Source organism: Lytechinus pictus, chromosome 9 (genome assembly GCF_037042905.1).
Source record: "Lytechinus pictus isolate F3 Inbred chromosome 9, Lp3.0, whole genome shotgun sequence".
NCBI classification, from domain to species: domain Eukaryota; kingdom Metazoa; phylum Echinodermata; class Echinoidea; order Temnopleuroida; family Toxopneustidae; genus Lytechinus; species Lytechinus pictus.
The window spans coordinates 17,849,673-17,867,202 of NC_087253.1; the positions used below are offsets into that span (position 1 = coordinate 17,849,673).

General features: G+C 36.5%; 2 protein-coding genes across 2 annotated transcripts; both read right to left on the reverse strand.

Annotated features, from left to right (window-relative positions):
- Positions 1–5,706: 5,706 nt before the first annotated feature.
- Positions 5,707–11,939, reverse strand: LOC135155522 (tripartite motif-containing protein 2-like). Its single transcript, XM_064104843.1, has 2 exons — positions 11,791–11,939; positions 5,707–7,639 (listed from the first exon to the last, which is right to left on the reverse strand). The coding sequence occupies exon 2, from the start codon at positions 7,619–7,621 to the stop codon at positions 5,801–5,803; it is 1,821 nt and encodes a 606-aa protein (XP_063960913.1). The 5' UTR covers positions 7,622–7,639; positions 11,791–11,939; the 3' UTR covers positions 5,707–5,800.
- Positions 11,940–15,103: 3,164 nt separating this feature from the next.
- LOC129268721 (tripartite motif-containing protein 2-like) lies at positions 15,104–16,938 on the reverse strand. Its single transcript, XM_064104328.1, has one exon. The coding sequence runs from the start codon at positions 16,922–16,924 to the stop codon at positions 15,104–15,106; it is 1,821 nt and encodes a 606-aa protein (XP_063960398.1). The 5' UTR covers positions 16,925–16,938.
- Between the last annotated feature and the right edge of the window lie 592 nt (positions 16,939–17,530).

The window sequence follows — 17,530 nt, forward strand, 5'->3', positions numbered from 1 at the left end:
CCACCCTCTGACACATTCTCCCAGTCAATCTCTCACTATTTCACCCATTCTTCCTCTCTCACAAACACGCTACACACACCCTCTGACACTTTCTCCCAGTCAATCTCTCACTATTTCACCCATTCTACTTCTCTCACAAACACGCTCACACACACCCTCTGACACTTCCTCCCAGTCAATCTCTCACTATTTCACCCGTTCTACTTCTCTCACAAACACGCTCACACCCACCCTCTGACACTTCCTCCCAGTCAATCTCTCACTATTTCACCCGTTCTACTTCTCTCACAAACATGCTCACACACACCCTCTAACACTTCCTCCCAGTCAATCTCTCACTATTTCACCCATTCTGCTTCTCTCACAAACATGCTCACACACACCCTCTGACAATTTCTCCCAGTCAATCTCTCACTATTTCACCCATTCTGCTTCTCTCACAAACATGCTCACACACACCCTCTGACAATTTCTCCCAGTCAATCTCTCACTATTTCACCCATTCTACTTCTCTCACAAACACGCTCACACACACCCTCCGACACTTTCTCCCAGTCAATCTCTCACTATTTCACCCATTCTACTTCTCTCACAAACACGCTCACACACACCCTCTGACACTTTCTCCCAGTCAATCTCTCACTGTTTCACCCATTCTACTTCTCTCACAAACACGTTAACACACCCTCACACACACCCTCTGACACTTTTTCCCAGTCAATCTCTCACTATTTCACCCATTCTACTTCTCTCACAAACACGTTAACACACCCTCACACACACCCTCTGACACTTTCTCCCAGTCAATCTATCACTGTTTCACCCATTCTACTTCTCTTACAAACACGCTCACACACACCCTCCGACACTTTTTCCCAGTCAATCTCTCACTATTTCACCCATTCTACTTCTCTCACAAACACGCTCACACACACCCTCTGACACTTTCTCCCAGTCAATCTCTCACTATTTCACCCATTCTACTTCTCTCACAAACACGTTAACACACCCTCACACACACCCTCTGACACTTTTTCCCAGTCAATCTCTCACTATTTCACCCATTCTACTTCTCTCACAAATATGCTCACACACACCCTCCGATACTTTTTCCCAGTCAATCTCTCACTATTTCACCCATTCTACTTCTCTCACAAACACCCTCACACACACCCTCCGATACTTCCTCCCAGTCAATCTCTCACTATTTCACCCATTCTACTTATCTCACAAACATGCTCACACACACCCTCTGACACTTTCTCCCAGTCAATCTCTCACTATTTCCCCCATTCTACTTCTCTCACAAACACGAACACACACACCCACTGACACTTTCTCCCAGTCAATCTCTCACTATTTCACCCATTCTACTTCTCTCACATACCCGCTTGCATTCACCCATTAATTTCTTTTTTTTTAACACGTGCACACCGAGTTACCAAAAATGCATATAGCATTTTCATTTATTTGAAAGCAGAATAAAAGAGCATTGTAGATTAAATGCCTTGCTCACGGGATCGAACCCCGGACTTTCCATGTATAGCCAGGCCCCTTAGACCGCTCGGCCACGGCACCTCATCTCCCCTCCCCCACATACGGTTCACATACACACACACTCTCACACACCTACACACACACACACAAAGTAATGAAAATGTGTATAAACATTGAATGAACAAATAGACAAAGGAAATTCCATCGTTAATATACACGAGATTTATTGCAGTTTATTTCAACTCAAGCAAAAAAATAAAAATAAAATAAAATAAATAGCATGTAGTTTAAGTTTTCGCAGTTACTAATAATGCAAGTATGTATACTTCAGTACTTCTCGAAGTTCTCGTTATATACATGGATTTTTTTTACACCTATAATCCCAAAATGAAAAAAGCTTTGATTCTTGTCGAGTATTGCAGTATAGTATTAGAATTATGCTATCGCAAGCGATCATAAACAAAAACGAACATAAGATATCATATCAGATCTTAGTTTGCAAGTATACGTATACGTAATTACCTATGTAACGTATATTACAGTTATATTTACATTTTTACACCTATAATCCCAATATTGTGAGCTTTCTTATTGTTTTGATTTATAATATTCACACTATTTTTATATTGCAGGCAGCCATATACCGACAGAACAAATGTAAAATCACAAAATTTAAGTTCATTTCCAGTTTCCACTGACGTGATTAAATGCTTGTTTTGCTACTGTATATAAACAGCTACTGTAAGTAACCTGAGTCTTATTTGTAATATTCCAGTAATTACGATATATTAAACAGCCATATAAACACACAAAACAAATAACATATATAGAACATCAAATCTAGGTTTATGTAAAGTATCTATTGGTGTAATACATTTCAAGCTATATTTTTCTTCCCTATAATCTTAATGAAGAAATTTCGTTCTTATTTACAACGTTCACAACATGACATAAAAAAACGGATAAAATAAGACTACAGGCCTACTTGCTACAGCTGTGCCAATCATGAAATATTGCCGATTAATCAAGATTTTCTTAAAAACAGATAAACGTCATGATAGTGGATAGTATAAACATTTCAATAGATGAAATACTACACACTCTTTGAAACGACGTTTGGTAATCATGTCACCGTCGCAGCCACTAAAAAAGGTAGGCCTACTAAATTCTGGTATTGAAATAAATTGGATGCAAACAGTAACTTAAATAAGAAAAACAGTGAACGTTTCAGCAAAATGGGATCAATTTCAAAAGTAACATAAAGTTTGATTTGTAGATTGTCTTCATGGGATATTATTTGGTTTTTTTATCAAAAATTTTCTTTTTGAGAAGGTATGGTTATTGTAACTTTTGTATCTCAAAATACGGGTAAAACTAGAAAATTTACTTTCTCTCTTTGAAAGTTGTTTTGAACTTGTCCATATATTAGTTCAAACAGCTGTGTATTTTCCACAGAAATTGTTTTACAGTATAAAACAATAGAAAAGCAAAACGGGGCAGAGATAGTTTATGATTTGAAATATATACAGACTTATTTGTACATGTATAGTTTAAATCTTCAATGGCAATGGTCAAATTAAATCTTGTAAATGCTTCTTTAAAAATGACAACGATTGATTTTCAAAACAGGGCCTAAGACATTCCAACCCATTTAAACGAGCTGTAAGTGTGTATTAAGATTTGATACATTATCAAAAGAGAAAAAATTATATTCTTTGTCATTTATAAGTAAAGAAATCCTGACTAAATCTAAATGTCACTTGAATGAAAAATAGATTTTGTATGGATTTGTAGTTTAAAATTACCTATCTGATACACAGAAGAGAATTTTGAAATATAAGATATGATTACTGGTAAATGCAAACAGGTTACAAATGCAACGTGATAGGCAATGTAATTTTTTTGGGTATGGGGGTGGGGGGGGGGGGGGGGGAGAAAGAAGTTGGAAATGGTTTGTAGTATATGTACCATGATCCTACAACCAGCATGACTACAAAGGGGAAATTGTTAGTTGGTATCACACATTTCCCTCCTACGAGAGGCAGTTTATAATCACTCGCGTCGCGTGCGGGTTCGTAATCACGCGCGTTTTGAATTTTTGGCGATTTTTTTAACGGTGTCTTCAATGGGACAGACATGCAGGGAAAATAAAATAAAATTGAAATTCGAGTTTCGTTTTAAGCCGGCAATTAAGTGCCTTAAAAATAAAATGTACTCGACTACTGTTTTAACATAACAAACAAGCAAATCAGCCATGTGGCTCAACTAACTTAGAATAGATCCGGACTTCTACTGTGTCTTATACGAGGACTCCCGAGTCGGAACTTGCCATATCTGCCACATCGATATTACATCGTATCATTCCCATATGCGGACATGCCTGCATACAATGGCCCCAAGGCGGCCGGACCCGGCCGCGGTCGGACACGACGTGCATCGGTAGCATGGAGCAAGCTAACGTGAGTCGAGCTGAGTTAGATCCCACGTTATATATGAGACGCCGATTGTACCAATATTATATAGAACAATTATTTGTTATATAATCATTATTCATTAAATAATAACTATTATTTATATATAATTTACATTCTATTTGTAAATAATTACTATTATATAAAATAACATTTGTAATTATTTATATATAATTCCAAGTAATACTTCATTACTTGTAAATAATAATAGTTCGACATTCCATTATTTATAAATAATGATTATTTGTTTTTCATTATCTATAAATAATAATTTTTGTGTTTCATTATTTATAAATAATGACACTGCATACTTCATTATTTATGAATAATAGCAATTCGTTTTTTTTTATTATTTATAAATAAGTTTGTCGAGTTTTCTATTATTTGTAAATGATACTTATCTATTAACAATGCCAGTGCACATTTCTTTATTTATAAATAATTTGTTGAGTTTCCCATTATTTATAAATAATGAAAATTCATCGTGTTTCATTATTTATAAATGAAATTTTTGTTTGAATGTCCCATTATTTATAAATAATCATTATTTATAAACGATTCTTACAGTTTGCCATTATATACAAATAATCGTTATTTATATACAAATAACCATTATTTATAAATAATGAAAAACAAATAATCATTATTTATAAATAATGAAAAACAAATAATCATGATTTATAAATAATGAAAAACAAATTATCATTATTCATAAATAATGAAAAAAAATAATCATTATTTACAAATAATTAAAAAGAAATAATCATTATTTATAAATAATGAAAAACAAACAATCAGTATTTATAAATAATGAAAAACAAATAATCATTATTTATAAATAATGAAAAACAAATAATCATTATTTATAAATAATGAAAAACAAATTATCATTATTTATAAATAATAGAATGTCGAACTATTATTATTTACAAATAATGAAGTATTACTTGGAATTATATATAAATAATTAGAAATGTTATTTTATATAATAGTAATTATTTACAAATAGAATGTAAATTATATATAAATAATAGTTATTATTTAATGAATAATGATTATGTACACTCTTAAAAACGTTGGGCAACATACGGTCCACACAACAATTGGTTAAAACTTTATCAAATTCTGAGTAGCTTTAAACCAATAATGTGTGCTTTTGGTGAAAACTACACAGTATTGGTTGAAAACTACCCAGAGTTGGATAATGTTTTAACCAATTGTTGTGTGGACCGTATGTTGCCCAACGTTTTTAAGAGTGTAACAAATAATTGTTCTATATAATATTGGTACGATCGGCGCCTCATATGTAACGTGGGATCTAACTCAGCTCGACTCACGTTAGCTTGCTCCATGCTACCGATGCACGTCGTGTCCGACCGCGGCCGGGTCCGGCCGCCTTGGGGCCATTGCATGCAGGCATGTCCGCATATGGGAGTGATACGATGTAATATCGATGTGGCAGATATGGCAAGTTCCGACTCGGAGTCCTCGTATAAGACACAGTAGAAGTCCGGATCTATTCTAAGTTAGTTGAGCCACATGGCTGATTTGCTTGTTTGTTATGTTAAAACAGTAGTCGAGTACATCTTATTTAAGGCACTTGCCGGCTTAAAACGAAACTCGAATTTCAATTTCATTTTATTTTCCCAGCGTGTTTGTCCCATTGACACCGTTAGAAAAAAAATCGCACCGAAATGAAAAAAAAATCGCCAAAAATCAAAAACCCGTGTGATTACCAACGCGACGCGAGTGATTACCAACGCGAGTGAATATAATAAGCCCTACAAGATGATAATACCATACTATGCATCAAAGTTTGTCATCCATTATTTTCAGTGGAAAATGTAGAGTCTATCCGCGATGCAAAAAGCGATCTCTCCTGATCGGTATTGCTGAAGATAACACCAATATCTCTTAGGCTTCTCAATCTTGAAATCATTAACGAGGTTTCGAATGTGCCTTAATTCATTTGTATACTCGTCAATTCTCACCAAGTCTTCATTATGCTTCACCTCGGCTATCAGAATTGTATTCCCTTGAGATACAGCAGCGTAAAGGAAGCTACCCCCTTTCTTTAATTCATGTTGTACAGCACCCTCTTTGTCTATCGATCTGATAGTATCATCTGATGAAGTGATCAGAGAACCATGGTAACTAGTGATTTGCTGTGGTTCATACCCGTTGCATGGTATCTCCCTGACTGCTTGCCCACCTGCTGTTGAAAAAACCTGGATCTTCTCGGCTTTCCTGTAGCTCACGTAGATCAGATCATCACCATCAACAGTGAGATTAGAAAAGCCACCTTCATCATTACTCAGAGTCTGAAACATTACATTAAACTTTGTGTACTCTGGTGTGTACAGTGTAATGTTGTTTGAAGTGTCAATCACAACACATCGACCATCAGAGAGGAATCCTACGCCATACATTTCAATATCCTTAAGAACTGTTTGCTGAAGCTGACCATCAGCAGAGAATATATTCACGCCACCTGGGTTACATCCTACTGCCATTCTACCGTCTGGTGTACTAACCAGAGCATTCATGCTATCCTGAGTAAGCAAAATAAAGTTCTTTACAACTACATTAACAATCTGTCCAAGGCCTAACTCATCCTTTCCAATGTTTCTCTCAAAACTTACACTTTTCCCCTTCTTGCTGGATTTTCTCGGCTGCTCGTAGTCAGGATCCTCTTGATCAAACCCCTCTAGTAACTCTTCACATAGAGTGTCGTGTGCAGCCAAAGTATCCATATCGAACGGTATCTTTGTTCTATTGGTTACCATCTCAGCAATGGTCGTCAACTGATTGATGTGCTTCTGAGCCAATCTTTTCATGTTTTCCAGTTCTTTCTCTACTCCTTCAGCCGTTCCTTTGACGTCTCTAAGTAGGATCTCTCTCTTTTCTGTCAACTGCCGGACTGCTTCATCATATGCTATGTTGATGTCACTTGTACACTGTTTCTTAGCGTTGTCAACACTCTTCATCTGTTCATCTATGAAATCAATGTACTTCTGAAAGCATGATTGTTTCTTGTCCACCTTTGATTTCAGGTATTCGATGCTCTTCATGTGTTTATCCTCATAAGCAGCTGCCTCGATGACCTGATGCCCCTCGTCTTTATGTTCCATGACAACACACCTGAAGCATGTGAATCTCCTGCAGGTGGAACAGAAGCACTCCTCATCTTCTTTCGGGTGTTTCCTGCATTTGCGGTATCTACGCACTGATACGTTGCCTGATGAGATCTCACTCATGGCGATGACGTCATGACCTATGAAGTCTCCCCATTGAGAGTGCATATTAAGACAAGAGGTGCAGAGATACTTTCCACAGTCTTGGCAGAAGACAACAGCACTGGGTCGGTCATTGGATTTACAATTCGTGCAAATCTGCGGATGACACTTCATGTCCTCTATTACATTTTTCAAAGCAAGATTTGTCTGTAGTTTGCCGACATCTTGGTTTGGGACCTGGGTCACAGCTCTGCAGATAGGGCATCGGATCTGACAGTTACCGTGGCACTCCAAGAGGTTGTCCAGGCAAGTCTTGCAAAAAGTATGAGAACAAGACAGGATCTTGGGATCGGTGAATGTAGAAAGACACACAGGACACTCCATACTCTGGGAGATGGCATTCATTGCATCGGCCATGGTAGGAATTCTAGAATACTGCAAAATGAAAGACAATGAAGAAAACATGACTCATACAGTATTGGAAATATTTTTGTCGTTTAACTTACATCAACATTAAAAAGGGTTACCGGGGGATAATTAACGCTCTATAAATGTGAGTCACACTTGACCTATGTAGTGGAGCGCCTCTGGAAGTCTAGCCTGCATTATAAGAATCAATATAGCAGCAGACTTTGAAAACTACTATAAAATTATTCACAAAAAACACCATTCATGTAATGATATATTAATACGTTCATGAATGCCATTTGAAATTGATCATGTGACCCATTAATGACTTGTCAGTGATACTTGATTACCCCACGTCTACATTTCATAAATTATACTCATAAACTTTCAAGGTTATGATGTAATTCAACAATTACCCTAAACATAGCAAAAGATCATTGACCTTAAGTGACCTCGACCTCGGATATGTGACCTGAAACTCGCATGGGATGTTCGGTAATACTTGATAACTCTTATGCCAAAGTTTTATGAACTAGATCCATAAACTTTCAAAGTTATGATGGTAATTCAACAAATACCCCCAACTTGGACAAACTTCATTGACCCTTAATGACCTTTGACCTAGGTCATGTGACCTGAAACACGGGCAGCATATTCATTAATACTACAATACCCTTATGGCCATGTTTCATGAACTTGGTTCCTATACTTTCTAAGTTATGACATTTCAAAAACTTAACCATAGTTTATTAAGATTGTGATGTTGATTCTCCTAACATGGTATAAGTTCATTGACCCTTGACGTTTAACCTTGGTTAGGTAACCAGAAACTCAGGCAGGATGTTCAGTAATACTTGACTGACCTTTCACGTTTCATGCACTAGGTTTATATACCAATTTATGGTATCATACTTTTTAAGATATGGTGTTATAACCTTCGGTAAAGATTTCAATGCTGACGCCGCCGCCGTCGGAAAAACGGCGCCTATAGTCTCGCTCTGTTTATGCAGGCGAGACAAAAAATATAAGGAGGTACGGAATAGGGAAGGTGAAACGTGCCCCCTCCCCCCCCCCCCCAATTACGTAGCCAGAATTTAATTTTGGAGGGGGCGGTAAGTGCACGCGAAGCGTGCCAACACTTACAGAGCGCGCGAAGCCCCCTCCCTAGGGGAGAAGGTGCCAGGAGGGGGGGGGGGTCCCCCTCCCGCGCGGAGGGCGAAGCTTTTGATATCTCATCAAATCCATATCAAAAGGCGTCTCTTGCATCTCTAGTACCCTTATCTAATCGAATTGAATTGACTTGTGTGATTAAATAAAATTGTTTTCGAAAGAAATTATGAGCGCCAAAAAAATTGGAAAAGATTGAAGAATTTGAAATAATTCCTCTTACCGCAGGAAGCGCGGAAGCTTAAACGTTTTATAAGAACAGAGAAATGATATGATTATGCCTACCTTGGTCACATCAGATTTGATTGTATAAACTTTATTCCCATTAAATTTCGTTAACTCAAGTCGCAAAACAGAGTAGAAGAAGGGTATATGCAAGAAGGAAATAAGCCCTATTCCTTCCCGCGAATGGCGTTGAAGCTCTGAAATTTAGAAATTTCTCTGAAACTCGATTACAAAAAGAAAAACGAGCTAAAAATGTGAAAGGGACTTTTCCTTTACCATGTTCGCGAAGCATGCAAACCTTTGTGATTTATTTTGGAAGATTTTTTTTTGGTAATTTTGCCCATATTAAGCACTTCCTTTTGTTTGATTAAGAAACTTCAGTGATATTCAAAATTTCAAATCAATGGCGCAAAACAAGACAGGAGATGGATGTGCAGCGTCAGCGATATAGAATGCAATCAATATCGTACATTCTTTTGAATAGCACGGCACAAATTTAATTCCTCTCCCTTTGAGCAGATGCTTTGCCAAAAATTACTTGCTGAAAAGCGGAAGAAATAGCATTTGGGGACTCGGGGAGTGACGGTAATGTTTACCCGCTCCGAACAGAAGAGCCGAAATTTTGTGTCAATGCAATTAAAAAAAATATATTTTTCATACTCTTTACACCTATGTAAACTTTATAATTTATGGCCAGAACATACGATTCCCACAGCCGGGAAGGGTAAAAACGGAGTAAGAAAAGCTGTGGAAAACAAAAGGAAATGGCAATTTTGATATTTTTTCCCGCGCGGAAGCAAAATTTTGTATAAAGAAAGAAAAACGTCTCGTTTCGGTTTTTATTCTTTTGACAAAAAAAGGAAAAAAACAACAACAAAGCTTTACCTTTCTTCCCTTTTCTTCTTTCGCTTATTCTTTGTCTCATTTTCCCCTTCTTTTTTTTCTTTTCGGGAGCATTTTGCCAGTCCCCCTAGCTACCCGCCTGCGCCCCCCCCCCCCTCTAAAAAAAAAAGGTTTACAACCAGGGAAAAATTGAGAAAATGAATAAAATGGAAAGGAAAGCGGGTGGATATGAATATGAATTTATTACAATTTACTCCAGTTGATCAATGGCATTCTTTGGCGTCTACATAAAAGCTGACAATGTGGGCAATCTCTTTACAATAATAAGTCCATAAATCTTCATCTTTATTATTCAATAGGAAGAACTAAAATTGCTAAATTTATATAATATTGTAGTATTTTCCAAATTTCATCCTTCTTCATTTCCCAGCTTTGCCTTATATTACTCATGTTCTGAGATGACATTACCATTGGATACCAGTTACTCCCACTCCCTGGTAAGAAACATGTCACAGTAATGACTCGTAGAGCACACCCACCTGTGACTCACTATAACTTCTCTGAATTGTTACCTCTCTCTTGTTTTACTCTATGTAAACACGTGTTTTGAGAACGTCGTCAACTTAACACTTTTATGGGCTTCTATCATCTCATCAGGAGCAAACTTCATACATTGTCTCTTCCACCTCATCTCATATTCCAGACTGATCGTACTACCCCTTTCCTCCGTCATTTCACCAAGAGAATTAAAAACCAAAATACCGCTTGTGCTATAGCCAAGTTAATTTTTGTGATAGTATCTGTGTGATTTTGTGTATATTGTGTCAAATATTTGGATCGTGCAATAATTGGAACATTTTGAATGTATCGGAGGATTTCTACTCGGATTTATCTACACGCCTTATGTCGGTAATTGGTGCTTGGCTATTGTAATTTCATCATATAGCTAACCCCGCTTCAATATATATATATATATATATATATATAATGACTATACGAAATTGCAGTTACTGAAAAGTGCTCAACTACATGTACATATAGGAGCTTCATGTAGTATAGTAATAGGATGGAGCGAGTTGCTTAGATTTTAGTTGTACAGACTGTTTCCCCCTGAGGGTTCATTAGCAACTAAATCAAATTTAATGTTTTTATTTAACAAAATTTAACATTAAATTTGATTTAGTTGCTGATGAACCCTCAGGGGGAAACAGTCTGTACAACTAAAATCTAAGCAACTCGCTCCACCCTATTACTATACTATATATATATATATGTGTGTGTGTGTGTGTATATATAATCATAAATAGTTTATTCAATGCCGTAGAAATTCTATATATATATATATATATACGTACATAAATATCATTTGGTTACCATAGCAACACCTATTTTTTCCTTCCAAAAAATCATAATATTTTATTAATATCTAACCTCCATACTTTCAAATTGGGTATGGTATGATGTTGTATTACCGTTAGTCCCGAAATTTAATTTTAAAAATTACCTGCACATGGTCTAAGCCGAAATCGATCGGTATATTTTTATTATGTAAAATAGAAAAGTCATCATTAAGAGGAATGCGAAAAATGGGTGTGGCTAATATGACGTCAATAAAAAGAAATTGCCCAAGGCTAGGGTACCTGCATGTGCCACGACCTGCATGTCAGATTCTTGGAGTAGACACCCTAGAATATATACAACCACTTCCAGTAAAAAAATATACATATTATACATAGCCAACGAACTTGACGGTCATAATGTTGATCATATCTAGCGGACTATTGGTACATAGCAAGGATAACATGGATAACCCGGCCGCGGGGAGTACCCAGCCAGATCAGGAACAGATCGTTTCATCTTAATGAAGTTTGTTTCTAACTATACCGTAAAAGGGCTGATAATGAAAAATGCACATGTAGATATCTCCTTGTTAATTCACTCACCTCAATAGTTATGCCTTTGGTCCGTTATTAATACTGGGACTTGACAATCTCAGACACAGTTTGAACAGGCCTGAAAAGTATTAGTGAACTTGATATAGTACTACATGTATTATATGCAGTCTCAGTACAGTTTGTCTTGCTTTAGCTCTGCTATTGCTCACTATAATAGCTGTTTGGTAATTCGTGTTCAAACTATTTTTAGTGACTGGGAATTTCCCACCGACCTTCGACCTTAGTCGCGCGCACGTTGCAATATCAACCTATCTCTGAAAAAGAGATAATAACATATACATATAAAGGTCTCTCTCTCTATATATATTTATATAAAAATATGTATATATACAGTATATATATATGTGTGTAAAGTTATACATGTACTATATATATATATATATATATATACATGTATATATATATATATATATGAGGAGTTTCTTTGCAAAAGGGGTTAGATCCACTTAATTTAAACAATGCCGTGAAAATCGAGCTTTTTACCAGGTTTTGATTCTCCCATTTTGCAATATTCTTATGCGAACCTATGAAATTGTCATGATACACTACCCTACCATGTGAACATTGGGTATAAAATAAATTGTGAACAATTAGGTATAAAATAAATCTACCTGTGTTCATATTTAATATTTTTTTAAGAATACCGTTGTGGATCTAGCTCCTTTGGCAGGATATTTTGATGGACTGGCTGAGGGGAGGGGGGGGGGGCCTAAGGTGACTTTATCACCCTCTCAATAAAATAACGGGGTAGTATATTGTACATTACCTCTCTTTTAGATACCGTGTATTTCTCTTTTAAAATATCTTAACCCAGGCCTCTCCTTTTGATAATTTTCTTTCTTATTTTTTTCTGCCTCTTGTTATTTTCACTGCCACTCCATATCTTACTGCCTCTCTCCTACTCAATCTCTCTCTCTCTCCCATTCTTCCTCTCTCACAAACATGCTCTCTCTCACACACACACACACACACATACACACACACCACATCATCTCTCTCCCATTCTACTTCTCTCAAAAACACGCTCACACACACACTCTGACACTTTCTCCCAGTCAATCTCTCACTATTTCATCCTTCCTTCCTCCTTCACAAACACGCTCACACACACCCTCTGACACTTTCTTCCAGTCAATACTCACTATTTCACCCATTCTACTTCTCTCACAAACACGCTCACACACACACTCTGACACTTTCTCCCAGTCAATCTCTCACTATCACCCATTCTATTTATCTCACATACCCGCACACACACACCCACACACACACCCTCTGACACTTTCTCCCAGTCAATCTCTCACTATTTCACCCATTCTACTTCTCTCACAAACACGCTAACATTCACCCACCCATCCTCTCCCTCCCCCACAAACACACACACCCTCACACACACACACAAAGTAAAGAAAATGTCTATAAACATTAAATAAATGAATAAATAGACAAAGGAAATTCCATCGTTAATATACACGAGATTTATTGCAGTTTATTTAAACTCCAGCAAAACAAAACAAAATAACATGTAATTAAAGTTTTCGCAGATATTAATAATGTAAGTATGTATACTTCAGTACTTCTCGAAGTTCTCGTTATATGCATGCACATGTTTTTTTACACCTATAAAAATCCCGAAATTAAAAAAGCTTTGATTCTTATCGAGTATTGCATTATAGTATTAGAATTATGCTATCGCAAGCGATCATAAAAAAACGAACAAACAGAAAATATAATATCAGATCTGTTACGATACTGCAACAAATAACAAAAAAAAAAAAAAAAATTGATTTCCTTTTTTTTATTACAGGAAATAAATTATGTACTTAAACAAAATAAAATAAAACTGTCTGAACAAAATAATGTAAAACCACCAATTTAAGTTCATTTCCAGTATCTACTGATGCGATTATATCCATGTTTTGCTACTGTATATAAACAATAATGTTACCTGATTCTTATTTATAATATTCCAGTAATTACGATATCGTAGACAGCCATAAAAACACACAAAACAAATATATAGAACATCACATTTAGGTTTTCGTGATCTATTGGTGTAATACATTTCATGCTATATTTTTCTTCCCTATTTAATGAAGAAATTTCGTTCTTCTTTACGACGTTCACAACATGACATAAAAAACGGAAAAATTATATTACAGGCCTACTTGCTACAGCTGTGCCAATCATGATTTTTTTTTTTTACAGATATACGTCATTATAGTGGATATAGTATATAAACATTTCAATAAATGCAATACTACACACTCTTTGAAATAACGAGTGGAAATATTTTCAATGTCGCAACCACTAAAAAAAGGTAGGTCTACTAAATTCTGATTTTTAAATAAACAATAAATTAAATGAGAAAAACAATGAAAGTTTCAGCAAAATGGAATCACAATTTCAAAAGTAACATAAAGTTTGATTAGTAAATTGTCTTCACGGGATATTATTATTTTTTTTTTTAATCAAAAATTTTCTTTTTGAGAAGGTATGGTTTTGTAACTTTTGTATCTCATAATACGGGTAAAACTAGAAAATTCCAACATTTACTTTCTTTCTTTGAAATATGTTCTGAACTTGTCCATATATTAGTTCAAACAGCTGTGTATTTTCCACAGAAATTATTGTACAGTATAGAAAAACAAAAAGGACGGAGATAGTTGATTTAAAAAATATATCTAGACTTATTTGTACAAGTACATAGTTTATCTTGAATGACAATGGTCAAATTAAATCTTGTAAATACCTCGAGTATGACTTTGTTAGGGCGCTTTATTTGCAGGGTTTACTATTGATTTTCAAAACAGGGCCTAAGCCATTCCAACACATTTAAAAGAACTTAAAGTGTGTATTAAGATTTTAAATCAAATTAGATTATTTATTCAAAGAAAAACATTTTTATGCCATTTATAAGTAAACAAATCCTGACTAAATCTAAATGTCAACTGGATGAAAATAGATTTTGTATGGATTTGTAGTTAAAATTACATATCGGATACAGAGAAGAGAATTTTGAAATGCAAGATGCTTACTGGTAAATGCAAACAGGTTAAAAGTTCAACGTGATAGGCAACGTAATGTTTTGGGGGTATGGGTGGGGGTTTTTTTTGGGGGGGGGAGGGGTTGAGAAAGGTGTTGGAAATGGTATGTGGTATATGTTTACATAATTATATACCACATGTGTACATATGATCCTATTATCAGAAAGGGGAAATTATTACTGGATATCACACATGTCCCTACTACAAGATGGTGATATCATACTATGCATCAAAATTGATGTCATCCATTCTATTCAGTGGAATATGTAGAGTCTTTCCGGAGTGCAGAAAGCGATCTCTCCTGATCGGTACTGCTGGAGATAATACCAATGTCTCTCAGGCCTCTCAATCTTGTAATCATTAACAAGGTTTCGGATGTGTCTTAGTTCATTTGTATACTCGTCAATGCTCACCAAACCTTCATCATGCTTCACCTTGGCTACCAGGATTGTATTCCATTGAGATACAGCAGCGTAAAGGTTGCTATCCGGTTTCTTTAATTTATGTTGTACAGCACCCTGTTTGTCTATCAATCTGATAGTATCATCTGATGAAGTGATCAGAGAACCATGGTAACTAGTGATTTGCTGTGGTTCATACCCGTTGCATGGTATCTCACTGACTGCTTGCCCACCTGCTGTTGAAAATACAAGGATCTTCTTGGCTTCCCAGTAGCTCACATAGATCTGATCATCACCATCAACAGAGAGATTAGGAAATTCCCCTGCATCACTACTTAGAGTCTGAAATATTACATCTAATTTTGCGTACTCTGGTGTGTACAGTGTGATATTGTCTGAAGTGTCCATCGCAACACATCGACCATCAGAGAGGAATCCTACATCACGAATTCCATCATCCTTGAGAACTGTTTGCTGAAGCTGACCATCAGGAGAGAAGATATGCATGCCACCTGTCCAACATCCTACTGCCATTCTACCGTCCGGTGTAGTAGTCATTGCACTAAGGCTATCCTCAGTAGGCAAAATGACGTACTTTTCAACCACATTAACAATATGCCCAAGGCCTAGCTCATCCTTTCCAATGTTTCTCTCAAAGCTTACACTTTTTCCCTTCTTGCTTGATTTTCTTGGCGGCTCGTAGTCAGGATCCTCTTGATCAAAGGCCTCTCGTAAATCTTCACATAAAGTGTCATGTGCAGCCAGAGTATCCATATCTAACGGTATCTTTGTTCTATCGGTTACCATCTCAGCAATGGTCGTCAACTGATTGATGTGCTTCTGAGCCGTGGTCTTCATGCTTTCCAGTTCTTTCTCTACTCCTTCAGTCGTTTCATTGACTTCTCTTAGTAGGCTTTCTCTCTTCTCTGTCAACTGCCGGACTGCTTCATCGTATGCTTTGTTGATGTCACTTGTACACTGTTTCTTAGCATTGTCAACACTCTTGCTCTGATCATCTATGAAATCAATGTACTTTAGAAAGAATGATCGTTTCGTGTCCACCTTGGACTTAAGTTCTTCGATACTCTTCATGTGTCTATCCTCATAAGCAGCTCCCTCGATGACTGTGTGTCCTTCTCCCGTATGTTCCATAACAACACATCTGAAGCATGTGAATCTCCTGCAGGTGGAACAGAAACATCCATCGTCTTCTTTCGGGTGTTTCCTGCATTTACGGTATCTACGTACTGACACCTTTCCTGATGAGATCTCACTCATGGCGATGACGTCATGACCTATGAAGTCTCCCCATTGAGAGTGCATATTAAGACAAGTGGTGCAGAGATACTTTCCACAGTCTTGGCAGTAGACAACAGCACTGGGTTTGTCATTAGATTTACAATTCGTGCAAATCTGCGGATGACACTTCATTTCCTCTATTACATTTTTCAAAGCAAGATTTGCCTGTAGTTTGCCGACATCTTGGTTTGGAACCTGGGTTACAGCTCTGCAGATAGGGCATCGGATCTGACAGTTACCGTGGCACTCCAAGAGGTTGTCCAAGCAAGTCTTGCAGAAAGTGTGAGAACAAGACAGGATCTTGGGATCGGTGAATGTAGAAAGACACACAGGACACTCCATACTCTGGGAGATGGCATTCATTGCATCGGCCATGGTTAGAATTCTAGAATACTGCAAAATGAAAGATAATAAAGAAAACATGACACATGTAGTATTGGATATATTTTATCGTTTGGACATGGAGGATTCATTTTTAAACGCTCTGGCCCGTATTCTGATAGCAGGTTTAATTTAACCCTAGTCTAAAGTTAACCCTGGTTTAACTAAACCTCCTCTAAACCTCACCTCTGGTCTAAGTGTAGTTTAATTATTTTGGTATTATGATAGCCAGGTTTAACTAAACCTGGGTTAAACCCGGGTTTTAAATTCTTTTTGGAAATAATAACCCTCTTTTAACCAAGACTAGCACTTTTTTGGTAAATTACTGCTGCAGGGATGACTGCAACAAAGTTGAAAAAATGTCACTAAAGTTGTTTTTTCTTAAAAATTTGGATTTTATGGAAACTAATTACAACTATTGTAGTGAAAGAAAAGCATTCATCATCCATATATGGTAAGAAATTTCCATTCACATAATCTTAATTTTTGTTAATTACTAAAACATTTCAACCCCAAACCGAGTGACCTGCACAGTTTTTTGTGTATCAGTCCCATTTATTGCTTTTCATGTTTGTCAAAATCTAAATTGACTAGATTCCC

Excerpts from the sequence above, each read along its gene's own strand:
- LOC135155522 (XM_064104843.1), bottom strand. The coding sequence starts at position 7,621 with ATGGCCGATGCAATGAATGCCATCTCCCAGAGTATGGAGTGTCCTGTG.
- LOC129268721 (XM_064104328.1), bottom strand. The coding sequence starts at position 16,924 with ATGGCCGATGCAATGAATGCCATCTCCCAGAGTATGGAGTGTCCTGTG.